Raw genomic sequence first — 14,597 nt, forward strand, 5'->3', positions numbered from 1 at the left:
ATTTATCTAAATGGAAGTCAGACAGCCCAGAAGTTGAAGTAGACCCGTACATCCAGACTGGTAGGGGACTACGAGCCGAGCGAGCAGGCGTGGGGCTGGCACGGGTCGCAGGCGCGTGTAGGTCGGGGGAAATTTGGCGCAGAATCGGCGCGACAGCAATCCGGGACGCAGGAGCGAGCGCAGCGGTGTAGCGGTGATCCCTGAGTACGCAAGCGGCGGCTGGGGGAATCAGTGGGGCAGCGACTGGGGATTAGGGCAGAGCTCACAGCCCAGAAGCCCAGGGAAGTGTCTGACTCCAGGAGAATGGAAGGGTCGCCATTGATCCCTCCTGCCCCCGCTCCCGCCCCTGCCCCCACATATAACGTCACAAGCTAGCGACTGGGGCTCCCAGCACCGGTGAACACCTAAGGCTATGCCCCCCACCGTAACAAGAGCGACCAGACTGGAGAAAAAATAAATAAATAAGTAAAATAATAGGAGAGACGGGGAAAGACGTAAGATATGTTTCCAGCAGAACAGATCAGACCCCCAGGACTCATCCTTTTGAGTGACCAAGAAATAGCCAATCTATCAGATGCACAGTTCAAAACACTGGTGATCAGGAAGCTCACAGAACTGGTGGATTTTGGATCCAAATTACATGAAAAAATGCAGATTACCATAAAAGGGATGCAGGAAGACACACGGAGAAGAGCCAATTGTGAAAGGAAGGAATCTGAATCTCAAAACAACACAGTGGACCAGAAGGAAGATAGAATCAACCAAGCAGGAGAGCATGATGAAATAAGAATTCAAAAAATCGAAGAAAAGCTTAAGACCATCGAGGATACCTTTAAATGTTCCAACATCTGAATTATAGGGGTACCAGAAGGGGAAGACCAACAAGTGGAAAAGTTATTTGAACAAATAATAAAGGAGAACTTCCCCAAACTGGCAAAGGGAACAGTCTTCCAAGAAATCCAGGGAGCGCAGAGAGCCCCAAAGAAGTTGGACTCAAGAAGAAACACACCAAGGCACATCATAATTACATTAGCCAAGGTAAAAATGAAGGAGAGAATCCTAGAGGCAGCAAGAGGTAAGGGGACGGTAACCTACAAAGGAGTTCCCATCAGACTGTCAGCTGATTTCTCCAAAGAGACCTTACAGGCAAGAAGGGGCTGGAAAGAAATATTCCAAGTCATGAAAGACAAGGACCTACATCCCAGATTGCTCTATCCAGCAAAGCTCTCATTTAGAATGGAAGAGAAGATAAAGTGCTTTTCAGATAAGGTCAAATTAAAGGAGTTCATCATCACTAAGCCCTTACTTTATGAAATGCTAAAGGGACTTATCTAAGAAAAGAAGATAAAAAAAAGACATGTATAGTAAAAGGACAGCAAACTCACAATTATTAACAACCACACCTAAAGCAAAACCAAAAGAAACTAAGTAAACAACTAGAATAGGAACAGAACCACAAAAATAGAGGGCACAACGGGGGCTAGCAGTAGGGGTGGGAGGAGGAGAGAGGGGGAAAAGGTATAGAGAATAAGTAGCATAGAATGTAGGTTGAAAATAGATAGGGGGAGGGCAAGAATAGTACGGGAAATGTAGAAGCTAAAGAACTCATAAGTATTACATATGGACATGGACTAAAGGGGGGGAAGGTGGGTGGGAGAGGGGGCACAGGGGGGAGGGGAGTGAAGGGGGAAATGGGACAACTGTAATAGCATAATCAATAAAATATATTTTAAAAAAAAATTGAACACTCTCAAAGTCAATACAAGTTCAGCATTCCCCTCATACCAAAACCACAACAAGAAAACTACAGACCAATATCCCTCATCAATATTGATAAAGAAATTCTTAACACAGTATTAGCAAATCAAATCCAGCAAATTAGAAGGTACAGATTCCATGATTGCATATTATTTATCACTGGGATGCAAGGATGATTCAGCATCTACAAATCAATAAATGTGACACATTGACACACCACATTAGTCAAATGAAAAATAAAAATCATTTGCTCATCTCAATAGATGTAGAAGAAGTATTTGAAAAAAGTATAGTGTCTGGTACAAATAACACCCCTTTTTATTACAAAATCGTAAGTGTAATTCTGTAGCATAGCAGTGTTACAGTAAAGCACAACATGACATTTTAGGTGAAATGTTGAAATTAAAACTAAATGATTACACCCAGATTATTACCTTATCAACCATACTCAAGCTAGCATTACTTCTGCTGGACCCTGTATTTTTATGGGTTGTCTTTTTACTCTCTTCATAGTGTCCTTTGAGACATAGGACATGAGTTCAGGAAGAAAAGTTTTAAATTCTTTTTTTCCCAGTAAAAGGGTCTTATAAATTAAGACAAATATATTCAACAGTTACTTTTGGTAAAGTTTTTAAACAATGCAACATAATTCTAATTGAAAGAAGGTATTGTATTTATGGCTACTACTGAACACAGTTCTCTTGTAATCATTCATTTATTACATGTTTGGGAAAATCCACATGGTGAGGAGAAAATGATTTTTAAATCTACATTTATTTAATGTATATATCTATTTTACAGTAGGCTATCATGTCTGATATCAGTATATATTTTATTTTTAAAAAATTTATAGTCCTCAGAGACTTAGCACAGAAACTTTTCATTCAAGAAATCTAAATTTTATGAACTCCTATACAAGCTTCCTGAATTATAATTGATAGTGTGTTTTGGAAACCAGGCATAAAATCTATTGTCTACTTCTACACTTTAACCAATTGGTGAAAAAAAATGAAGGAAAACATTTTGTGTCTTTAATCAGTATTGGCACATATAACTGTATAAGGTGAGTTTTCTTCCCCCTTGAAAATTATCTTTCTGCTAAAATCCTCAACAAAATATTAGTGACCCAAATCTAGTAGTACATTAAAAAGATCATACACCATGATCAAGTGGGATTTATTCTGGGGATTCAAGGTTCATACAATATTAATGAATCAACAAAATGAAGGCTAAAAATCACATGATCATATCAATAGATGCAGAAAAGGTATTTTATAAAATAGTCACCACTGATATATTTGATATGGGGTTAATTTCCAAAATTTATAAAGAATTTACACAACAACAACAAAACAAACAGCTCAGAAACTAGGCAAAGGACCTGAATAGACACTTCTCCAAGGAGTACATACCAATGTCCAATAGACATATGAAAAGATGCTCATCTGTAATCAGAGGAATGCATATGAAAACCACAATGAGATATCACTTCACACTTGTCAGAATAGTGGCAGGGATGTGGAGAAAAGGGAACCTTCTTGCATTGTTGGTGGGAATGCAGATTATTGCAACCACTGTGGAAAGCAGTATGGAATTACCTCAAAAAATTTAAAATGGAACTGCCTTATGACCCAGTGATTCCACTTTGGGGAATATATTCAAAGAAATCCAAAACACTAATTTGAAAGTATATGTGCACCCTGTGCTCACTGCAGCATTCTTTACAATATCCAAGATCTGAAAGCAGGTCAAGTGCCCATCTATAGATGAGTGGGTAAAAAGGCAGTGGTACATGTACACAGTGGACCTGGAGAACATTATACTAAGTGAAATATGGCAGTAAAAAATTATCTTGCAATTAAATATGATGAAGTTACTTCCTATTTAAGTTATTGAGAGCTCTCTCTATTTTTAACAAAAAAGGGCAAAAGTATATTGTCTTCAAGATAATAGGAAATAAAGGAAAAAATTAGGGTAATGCGAAATATGATGGCAAATGAAAGAAACAGTCCGCTTAAGTAAGTGGCTTTGAAGAGCATACCAAAGCAAAATGTTTAGGGAATGGAATCACTAAAGTTTTTATCACTGTTTGAAAATACTTAGAGAAGGTATGCTAGCTTGAATTCCCCATCAGTGATAGTGTTTTAGAAGCTTTTAGAAATAACCTGACAAAATCAGTGAAAAAAGGTAGTTAAAGGTATGTACATACATTTAGTCATTATCCCTGGGAGTTGGACTTTGCATTGGCGAAGTGTTGAATATCAGTGTAAACAAATTTTGTGAAGATTCTCTAGAAACCAAAATAATATGTAATGGGATCACAAATATGCTCTTGCCAAACTAATGAAAAAAGTTTAGTGTTACACTATTGACTTGGGATAAAATCTCTGAAAGCATTATACAGGGATTAGAAAATGGCTGTATCTCAAAACTCTTGGACTAAGTGAGGGTGATGTTCATAGTTGAACTTAATCTGGAAAAAATCCTACAGAATTAGGATTATATGATCTAGGAAGCTTAACAATTCCTTTTTTTTTAAAATACTCAATCGAGGATAAGCTTAGGGAGAGAAAGAACATGGTTTCAAGAGAAACAACAATGGGTTGCCTCCCACATGCACCCTAATGGGGGGTTGAACCTGCATCCCTTTGGTGTACAGGATGATGCTCCAACCAACTGAGCTACCTGGCCAGGGCAGCAATTCATTTTTGAACTTGATCAAAGTGAGATAGGCAAGTATACCATCTCCCATTGTCCGTGAAACACAGTAGATCTTAGAAACTATATAGTCAGGAGATGGGCAAGGACATGAGAGGAATAGAACATGGATGTTATTGTGCCAACCTACCAGGTTAGAATATATGTATTTATCTTCATGTAGTGAAGGTATATTTTTATTTTACTGAGGTAAAGTTTAAATCCGGTAAAATGCACAATTTAAAGTGTACAGTCAAATGAGTTTTGACAGTCTGTTCACCAATGTCACTAACACTCCAGTCAATATATAGGACATTTCCATTACTTCAGAAAATTATCTGTGCTTCTTTTCTGTCAATTTCCACACCCCATAAGCAATCTTTGTCCTGGTTTCTATCAATAATATTTAATTTTATCTATTTTTAAAGTCCATAAAAATACACAGTAATATACTATATATTCTTTCTGTGTCTAACTTGTTTCACTGAACATAATTTTTTTAGATTCCCCCATATTGTTAATCAGTGATTTTCTTCTCCCTGAGTAGTATTCTAGTGTATAATATACCAGAGTTCTTTTCTTTTTTCTCCTGTTGATAATTTGATTTGTTTTCAGTTTGGGCTGTTATGAATAAAGATAATATAAACATTCTTCTACAGATCTTTTTTACAAACATGTTTTTATTTTGTTTCATTGATCTTTTATATATCTTTATGTCAGCTGTTGTCAACCTTTTCCATTTTGTGGCACACATAAACTAATTACTAAAAATCTACAGCACACCAAAAAATAGATTTTTTGTTGTCTGACAAAAAATAGGAATAATTTTGATTCATTCACATTGGATGGCTATTGTTGTGTTGGCATTGTCATTATTTTTATTTGACAGTCTAAGGGAGAAGAGGTCAGTGCCTCTGACTAAATATTCAGGAATTGCATGTTTTAAAAAATTCTGTGGCACCCTGGCCGGAAATCACTGCTACATGTTAATAGCACACTAATTTGTCATAATATATATTACGCATATCTTAAGTTTGAATTTGTAAATTTAACATTGTTTCCATGTATGCCTTTTGCCTCAAATTGAGGCATTGGATGGCAGGCATACTTTAATTATGCCCACACAATACAATTAATAGGTTTATTCATTACATAGTATGAAAATTGTGGCAGGAGAATTTAGAAAGAAAACTTTGCATGGGTGCATAGAGGAAAGGAAAGAGTTACTGGTAAAAGGGATTCTTAATATGAAAGGAAAGAGATAAGCAGTTTGGAGCACAAGATTTGGAATTTCTGAAATTTTTATTTGAATCCCATGTTTATCACTTGCTAGGTATGTTATCTTTTGGCCAGGTACACACTTAATCTCTTGGTGCCCATTTTCTCACTCATGGTTTTTATATGGTTTATATGAAAGAATGGAAATAAAGTGCTTATTTACCACAGAGCCTGGTAGGTAGAGTGCTGTCAAGAAATGAGTGGTTCTTGTAGGAATCAGGGAAAGCAGAGAGAGAAGGAAAAGCAACTAGCCAGTTTTGCAGGCCCTGCTGCAATTGCACAAATCCAGATGACTTCGGGCTGTATTTGTTCATGTTTCATAGCCCTCAAGGAAAACATGTCTAATAGATACACAGGCAGGCAGGTATTTTTCATCTTTACCTTTGTGTTAGCAAAAAGAGGCAGTTGGACAACATTTGAAAGTAAAGACACATCTTGCATCTTTGTAGATGCCTAATACCTTCCTGTCCCTACCTCCCTCTTTGTCTTGTTCTAAAGACCCAGTCTCACCAGCTTAGGGAAACAAGTTTAATAAGTCAGAAATTCAACTAGCCACATGTTGATAACCAGTAAAATATATCACCAATTTATTGTATATTAAAAACCCGAGAACCCTAAATTATATTTGTCTTTAGAAAAGAAAATTAGATATAATTTTGAGATGTAAACTAGTATCTCCTTCCAGTACCATCTAAGCAAAACATTTTCCATCTCCTAAATATTGCTTGATATTGCTCCAATAGCTGACAAACCCTTGTTTTGCATAATTAGAAATGAAAGGATCAAGATACAAACGTGATGAAATAAATATTTAATTAAATTCAACCAGTACTTATGAAGTACTTGCTTCTATAACATACCAAGATATGTATATTTTGGCAGGTAACAAAAATCATTAAAATATAGTTTCTACTCTAAGGAACATTACACATTAAGAAACAATTCACATAAGCAGTTATTTTAAGGAAAAAAGTTGTGAATGATATAATGGTAATTATAATAGCATATATATATATATATATATATATACACGCTTTCCAGATTAAAAACTGCTATCAAATAGTTTGTTTTTATCTTATTTATTCTTCAAAATAACCTCATATATAGAACAAGTATTAAGCAGAATTTGAAAATGAGTCATCCAAGGCTCAGGTAAAATGCCCAAAGTTGCAATACCAGTCAGTCAGTGAGCCATTCCAGCTGGCATTTGATTGAATACCTGGCACATAGCATGGTGGAAATGCTATCTGATTCTGTCATTTTTTTCTCCATGTGCTGGGCACTATTTATTTGTGAGACTGGGGATGTAGTGGTGAATAAGATAAATTGATCCTTGTTTTCGAGGAAAGTAAATGGTGGACCTGTAATGTAAACCTAATTTTCTCATCTTACATTGTTGTTTCGTTTATTTCATGCAGCACCAAAATGCAGTGCTTTAAAAACACTGAGGAGGGAGATTAATTCTCACAGGGGTGGTTATGGAAGGCCTAACGAAGGGTTTTCTTTCCCTATCATTTCATGGCTGATTGATTTCTTTAAATGTACCATGTTATTCATATTCCCTTTTGGAATTTTTTAGGTACGCAGATTTTCTGAGGCATTCTTTTGTTTTGAACATCCAAGAGAAGCTATCATTGCATACCAGGAACTTCAGTGAGTAGCATAAATCCAAAATTAAAATGATTTTATTTCTTTTTACATTTGATATCTATTTCAAGATTTATCAGTGATAGTATATACAATACTAAAAATGAGGAAATTGGGAGAATTTCTTCAGATATACCTTGTGTAATCAAATTAGACTTAATCTTATGAATTACTTTTATGGAAGACCCATACCTTATATAAAGATGTGTATTACACTATATCCCCTCCCCACATAATCAGATCTATAATACTGTAATGTTGGTAGTCCCATACAGCTCTAGCTGCAGTCTTCTATTTGGCTATCTTGTTGTATCTTTATTTCCACAGGTCAGAATCTCTTACGTTCATAACTGTATGCTAGGGATTTTCCTAAGTAGTAGGACTGGCACTGTGTTCATTATATCTCCTACTGAGTATATTTCGATTGGTTTACTTTGGCTTTAAAGAGTACTTTAAGGACATTGTACTGAGCAAAAGAAGCTAGACCTAAAAGAGTAGATACCATATGATTCTATTTATATGAAGTTCAGGAATATGCAAAACTAAGGTGAAAAAAAGAACACTGGTTGTCTTATTGTTGACTTGGGCTGGGAGTTTGACAGGAAAAACATGAGAATGCTCTCTGGGTAGATGGGAATAACCTGTATTGGGTATTGCCAAATGGCTAAGATTTGACAGTATATTTCAATCATGTGAAGTTACCTAAAAAATTAACTATAAATAGTAATAGAGTGTGAAGATAAGTAGTGGGTGTGGGTGTAGGTAAAACAAGAAGGACACAATGTTAATTGTTGAAACTGAATGATTGGGTTTATTATAATACTCTGTTTACTATGGTTTGTTTAAAATTTTCCATGAGAAAATGTTTTTTAAAAAACTTGTTTTGTACTAGAAAGTTATACATCTTGTTTTAAACAGCTGTTAATTGTATTTATCAATATGTGTAAGTACAGCAATAGCAATGAAATGCATTTTTTTCACTACCATCAAAACATCAGTAGGCATTTGAGTTTTCTCCTGTATGCTATTCTCAACAAATTAGGAAGTTCAGACATTAAGCATAGGTAAGTCACTTTGAAATAACATTTAAAAGTCTAGGTGAATATAATAGAAATTAGATAATTTTTCAACAGACCATAATTTTCATTTTACCAGTTTTTTTCTCTGAACAATGAGCTCTTTCATAAGGAGGGTTATATCTTGAGGAAGGGGCACAGGAATGGTGAGGGGAAGGAGAATGGGTATAGAATCTGTTAAGTGGAATTAGGTGTAATTTTTTAAAATTACAGTCTGATTTAAGAAATATTTTTCAGTGCTCAGAGTCACCTACAGATGTGCACCGCTATCAAAAATACTTCCTTCTGCAGTTCTCTTCCACCCCTACCTATTGAATGTAGTGAATTAGATGGAGATCTCAATTCATTACCTATAATCTTTGAAGATAGGTATTTAGATTCAGTTATTGAAGGTAAGTATAATCTAACTACAATATATAAGCTTTTGTGTCATTTTTAGTATATTATTCCTAGTATACATAAAACCATTCCCCAATGTAGGTCTATTTCCTTTCCCCTCCAGTTTTATTTATTTTTGAGGATATTAGAAAGTTCTAGTCAGAAAAAGTAGTCTTAATCATATGAGTTCTCACACCTTGTTTTAAACCTGAATCTTTTTTTCTTTGGATAAAAGACTTAGATGCACCCTGGATGGGAGTTCAGAATCTTCAGAGATCAGAGTCCACTAGAATGGATAAATATGACACTGAAGAAAGATCCATAACTGGACCTTCTAGCCCAGAGGTGAAAGTCAGACCTGCTGGTGCCTCCAATTTTTGCTATACAGAAGGTGAAAAGCAGCTAACAAAATCTCTAAAAGGAAAGAATGAAGAATCAAATAAATGCAAGGTTAAGGTCACTAAGCTCATGAAAACAATGAAACCTGAAAATACAAAAAAAATAATAAAACAGAACTCTAAGGATTCTGTGGTTTTAGTAGGCTACAAATGTTTGAAAAGTACAGCATCAAGTGATCTGTTTACATGCTTTGAAGGCAGTCCTTCACATAGTCAGAAGGAAGGTCTGGATCCCACAGTATGTGGATATAATTTTGACCTAAAGACCTACATCAGACAGACAAGTGAAAATGAAGCTAGCTATTTGCCAACAAATAGAACTGAACAAAAGTCTCCAGATATTGAAAACATGCAACCAGACCTTTTTGATCCTTTGAACTCTGGCCACCTAAATCTTTGTGCAAATTTGTCCATTTCAGGTAAACTTGATATCTCCCAGGACGATAATGAAATTACGCCAGTGGAATTCAATGTGGCAACCAGAAGTTCATCAGATGATTGTCATGATCATCAAGCAATTCCATCTTCAGGAGTTAGAACAATTAAAATAAATCCCTGCAATAAAGATTGTTTCAGTGGAGATAAAACTGTTAAAATAGAACCTTGGGCAGAGCTTCAACAAGATGAAATACTTGTGGATAGTTTACAACTGCCTAACTCTGAGTACTTAGAATCTAACTGTAAATCTAAATCTAAAGACATAACGCTTGAAAAGGAGGCTTTGCAGGAAGCAAACTGTCATTCTGTTGGAGAATCATTAGCTAAGTTAAGAAGTAATCAGCCTGTTTCTTATACAAAAGAATATCATGTTGTAGTAAGTGGAGATACAATTAAGTTACCAGATATTAATGCTACATATGCCTCATCTAGATTTTCAGATTCAGGTGTTGAAAGTGAACCAAGTTCTTTTGCAACACATCCAAACCCTGATGTAGTGTTTGAAATTGTGCAAGGGCAGGGTCCTTACAATAATGAAAGATTATTTCCTCAGCTTTTGATGAAACCTGACTATAATATAAAATTTTCATTAGGAAGTCATTGTACTGAAAGTACAAGTGCTTTAAGTGAAATACAGTCATCTTTGACGTCCATAAACTCTCTACCTTCTGATGACGAATTGTCACCTGATGAAAATTCTAAGAAATCTGTTGTACCTGAATGCCATTTAAGTGATAGCAAAACTGTATTAAATCTAGGAACAATTGATTTGCCAAAATGTGATGCCAGTAGAAAGTCAAGTATTGTTTTACAACAGCAGAGTGTCATATTTTCAGGGCATTTGGACAATGAAACAATAGCAATAAATTTCTTAAATCCAAGCACTAAAGACCCTTTACAAATTGTTTTTTCAGATGAAGATACTTCCAGTGATGTGAACAGTAGTTGCAGCTCCAAACCTAACTTGGACATTGTGTGTAAAGACTCCCAAAGTCCTGATAAATCTAGTAACTCTGCAGGGACAGCAGTTACATTAAATTCAAATCTGGTTTGTTTAGATGCCCCTTGTGTTGTTTCAGGTTCCATTTATACTAATACAGAAGTTAGTGAAGATAGAACTATGAAAAGAAAAAATAGTGATGCATTAGATCTCAAACAAATAAATTCAGAAGCCCCTACAGTTAAAAGTGAAGCTCATCTGGGTACAAGTGACCCTTTTTCAACCAGTCCTGATATGGTAAAACAAGGGCTTGTGGAAGATTATTTTGGCTCTCAAAGCAGTACAGATATTTCTGACACATGTGCTCTTAGCTGTGACAATTCAGTTAGCCCTCAGAAGGAAACTCCTGAAAAAGGAATTAGTAGTCTTCAGCAGGAACAGGGTAAAAAGGATGAGGAGGAAGAGCAGGATCAACAGATGGTTCAAAATGGGTATTATGAAGAAACAGATTATTCAGCTTTGGATGGAACAGTAAATGCTTACTACACAAACAGAGATGCACTAGAAGAAGAAAGACTTATAAAATCTGAAAAATTAAACAATGAATTTCTGAGGGATGGTATTAATATGCCTGCTGTCTGTACTTCTGGTTGTCTGTCCTTCCCATCTGCACCACAAGAGTCTCCTTGTAGTGTTAAGTATTCTAAAAGTAAATTTGATGCCATTACAAAGCAGCCAAGCAGCACTTCTTACAACTTCACTTCATCAGTTTCCTGGTATGAAAATTCACCAAAACCTCAAATACAAGCGTAAGTAATGGAGCACAAAAACACATACTACTAAATATATAGAGAGAAACATTTTTATATTACATTTTATATTTATGCTATAAATATATATATAAATACATAAAATTCTCTGGTTTCTGTAATACAAAAAGTACTTCTTTGATTAATTAACTCATTATACAGTTTTAGCAAATTCATACAGTTTGACAGACCTGTAGTTCCCTGTATGATTGTCCTGTTCTATAGGCTAGACGCTCCTGATATAAATTTTCCATTGGTAGTTTTATGTTAAAAGTATGGAATAATTGCAGTTAAAATCTTTTTTTGATTAGTACCTATTCATCTGCATTAATTCCCAGACAAAAGTGAGTTTTTATAAGTGCATCCAGCAAATAAAAGCAATATTAGATAGTGAATAAGAGGTTAGAAGAAGCTTTTTAAACTTACCAGACCCAGATTGCCTCAGCTCAGTGGTTTTCCAGAATTGAGATTTCATGGACAGTAAAAAAAATGCAGAAGATTTTGACGGTGACATAGGTTTACTAGCCTGGTATTTGTGTTCAAAATATTCTACTTCTTTGTTCTGGATAGAGTTATAATCCCTGAAGTCAGAGTTCTTGGCATGTCTTCAGTAGATTTTTAAAATTCCCAAATTATTCTGATTATACACATAATTAAAATCCATAGTGCCTAAAGCTAGTGAAACCAGACAGCTGATAATAGCCTATTAGAGAATTATAGTTCGTGAGTCATTAATCAAAAAAAATTGTCTATATGTCTTCACCTAGTATATTCTGCTGTTTAGTGTTCATCAGTTTTTTTGAGTTTTACTTTTATCAGTCCAAATGATATAATGTTAAAAATAACTTTTGATGTTTGCAGTCCCCAAGTTCATCAGTAACTCGTTCCAGATGAATATATGTTATCAATTATATATATCAATTAGAACCCCCTTTTGGTTCTGCCCCTTAATGCTATTTTTAGAGAAAAATACAAATAACCTAATCTACTAAATACTGTAACTACTGTTCTCACTGTCTCACTTTGTAAACAGCTCTCTCCCTTATTTTAATGTAAGATTAAAAAGGAGTAAAGAGGATAGGATTTAATTACAGATGATGCATCAGATCATCATCTTTCCAATACTCCTTCCAGCTTTCCTGTGCATTTAATATAAAATTTTGTAAAAAGCATTAATTCCACCCCTCCTATTTTCTTAACTCAAGTTTAGAAGAATATTTTAAGTAATTTTAGATTTAAAATTGTAGTTGTATTTGATCAGAATATGTACTAAAAATAGTAAGGAAAATTACTCTGATTTCTGAGAGTAATTTAGATGATCCCACATATTTTGAGTATTTTAAAAACAAATAATTTCTGGGTTTCCTCTTTCTGCAATTCCATGAATTCAGCAGATTGTCTTTTTGGTTCTAAAAACTGAATGCAATATTTGCTTCAGCTTCCTTCAGGCAAAAGAAGAATTAAAGCAACTTAAACTCCCTGGGTTCATGTACAGTGATGTTCCTCTCCTGGCATCCTCAGCCCCCTATTTTAGCATGGAAGAAGAAGATGGTTCTGAAGATGGAGTACATCTCATCGTCTGTGTACATGGTTTAGATGGTATGAAACATCGATTGGTATAACCCATAGCAATTCAATTACGTTTTCTTTTCCTAATAGGTCTCATTTCATTTTATTTAATCTTTGGACTAAAAAAAGACTTTTAAATTGAATAAATTAATTGCATCTTAAATATATTCCAAAGCAGGAATTATTCCTAATTGTGCTAAGTATAATATTAGATTTCTTTTTAAGTACATTTTACGTAAAACTGACATCCATGTGCCAATATTTTATTTATTTTAACTTTGGATTTTTCTGTTTTCTCTCTTACTGTGTGTTTTGTTTTATTTTAAAGATTTAGTTAGTTAGTTAGTTAGTTAATTAATTAATTAATTTGTTTATTTAGAGGGGAAAAGGGGGAGAGAAACAGCAGCGTGTGATTGTCTCTCACATGCCCCCAACTGGGGACCTGGCCCTCAACCCAGGCACCTGCCCGGACTGGGAATTAAACCTGTGACCTGTGGTTCATAGGCCAGCACTCAGTCCACTGAACCATATCATTCAGTGCACTCTTACTGTGTTCTTTTCTTTCTAGCTGTTAGTTACTTCATGGCAATCATTTTGTCTCCCTTTGATAGTCTTCCTAGTTTCTGCTTAGTTTGATGCTTTAAATCCAAAGGTACCTCAGGGCTAGAAAAGTCAGTACTTTAAAATTAGAATTAAAGGTTCACTAATTAATTAGGGGTTAAATTAACCTTCTAAATAACCTGACTTTGGTGCTATGGTGTTGTGATAGCTATTTTGATTACTCAACAGACTTTTTCTTGATTAGGAATTATATTAGAAGATGCCAAATATCTCTAGACTAGCAAAGTATTGCTATCATGTTGTTCTGTAAGAACAGATTGACAAGATTTTATAGATTATAAAAATACTAAATAGGTCTGAAATAGTAAATTCTCATGAAATTAGAGATTTTCTCAAAAAAAAAAAAGACAGAACACTCTCTCAAGAAATGAAATAGCTCTAATAGTAACCTCTTCCATCCTAGTAATGAAGTTTTCAAAGAATTAGCCCCCAAAGAAAATGTCATGGTCCAATAGAATCTCTGGCAAATTCTTCTTTGCAATTTTGAAGACAATATTATCTCTGTGTTATATAAATTTGTAGCAGAATAATAGAAAAAAATTATGGAATGCAGCTTATTTTGTTTCTTAAAGTTAACCTAACCTTGTTACCAAATCTGAAAAAAGACATCACACCCATAACCCCCCAAAAGAGTAGGTCAATACTGCTAATAAAATTGTAGCAGTATCACAGAAAAATAATTAATGAATTTTTAAAATATCTAAAAAAACCTCTAGCAAGTAGGCTTTAATTCCCAGAATGCAAATATAAGTATATATAAAGAAATTTATTAATAAAATATACTATATCAGCAAATCAAGGAACTATTGATAAAATTGATTATCCATTCCCAATTAGGGGACAACTAAGCACCAAACTAGCCCTAGATCATTAATGTGATTGAACATTTATATTTCCAGCTAGTGGGAAACATACTCAGTAGTGAAACACTCGAGGTGTTCCTTTTTTTTTTTTTTTTAAGATTTTATTTATTTATTTTTAGGGAGGG

At 34.7% G+C, this 14,597-nt stretch overlaps 1 protein-coding gene across 7 annotated transcripts in view; it reads left to right on the forward strand.

Moving 5' to 3' along the window:
- Positions 1-14,597, forward strand: part of FAM135A (family with sequence similarity 135 member A) — a 95,378-nt gene that overhangs the window by 60,294 nt on the left and 20,487 nt on the right. For 4 of the 7 annotated variants that reach the window (XM_036024318.1, XM_036024317.1, XM_028510841.2 and 1 more), the window contains 4 exons: positions 7,313-7,386; positions 8,694-8,848; positions 9,070-11,419; positions 12,858-13,018. In XM_036024318.1, the coding sequence (XP_035880211.1) occupies positions 7,313-7,386; positions 8,694-8,848; positions 9,070-11,419; positions 12,858-13,018 (2,740 nt within the window). Of the gene's footprint in view, positions 1-7,312; positions 7,387-8,693; positions 8,849-9,069; positions 11,420-12,857; positions 13,019-14,597 lie in introns of those variants that run through there. The other 3 variants (XM_036024320.1, XM_028510844.2, XM_028510849.2) reach the window with 2 other exon arrangements.

The sequence above is a fragment of the Phyllostomus discolor genome, chromosome 4 (genome assembly GCF_004126475.2).
Source record: "Phyllostomus discolor isolate MPI-MPIP mPhyDis1 chromosome 4, mPhyDis1.pri.v3, whole genome shotgun sequence".
Taxonomy (NCBI): domain Eukaryota; kingdom Metazoa; phylum Chordata; class Mammalia; order Chiroptera; family Phyllostomidae; genus Phyllostomus; species Phyllostomus discolor.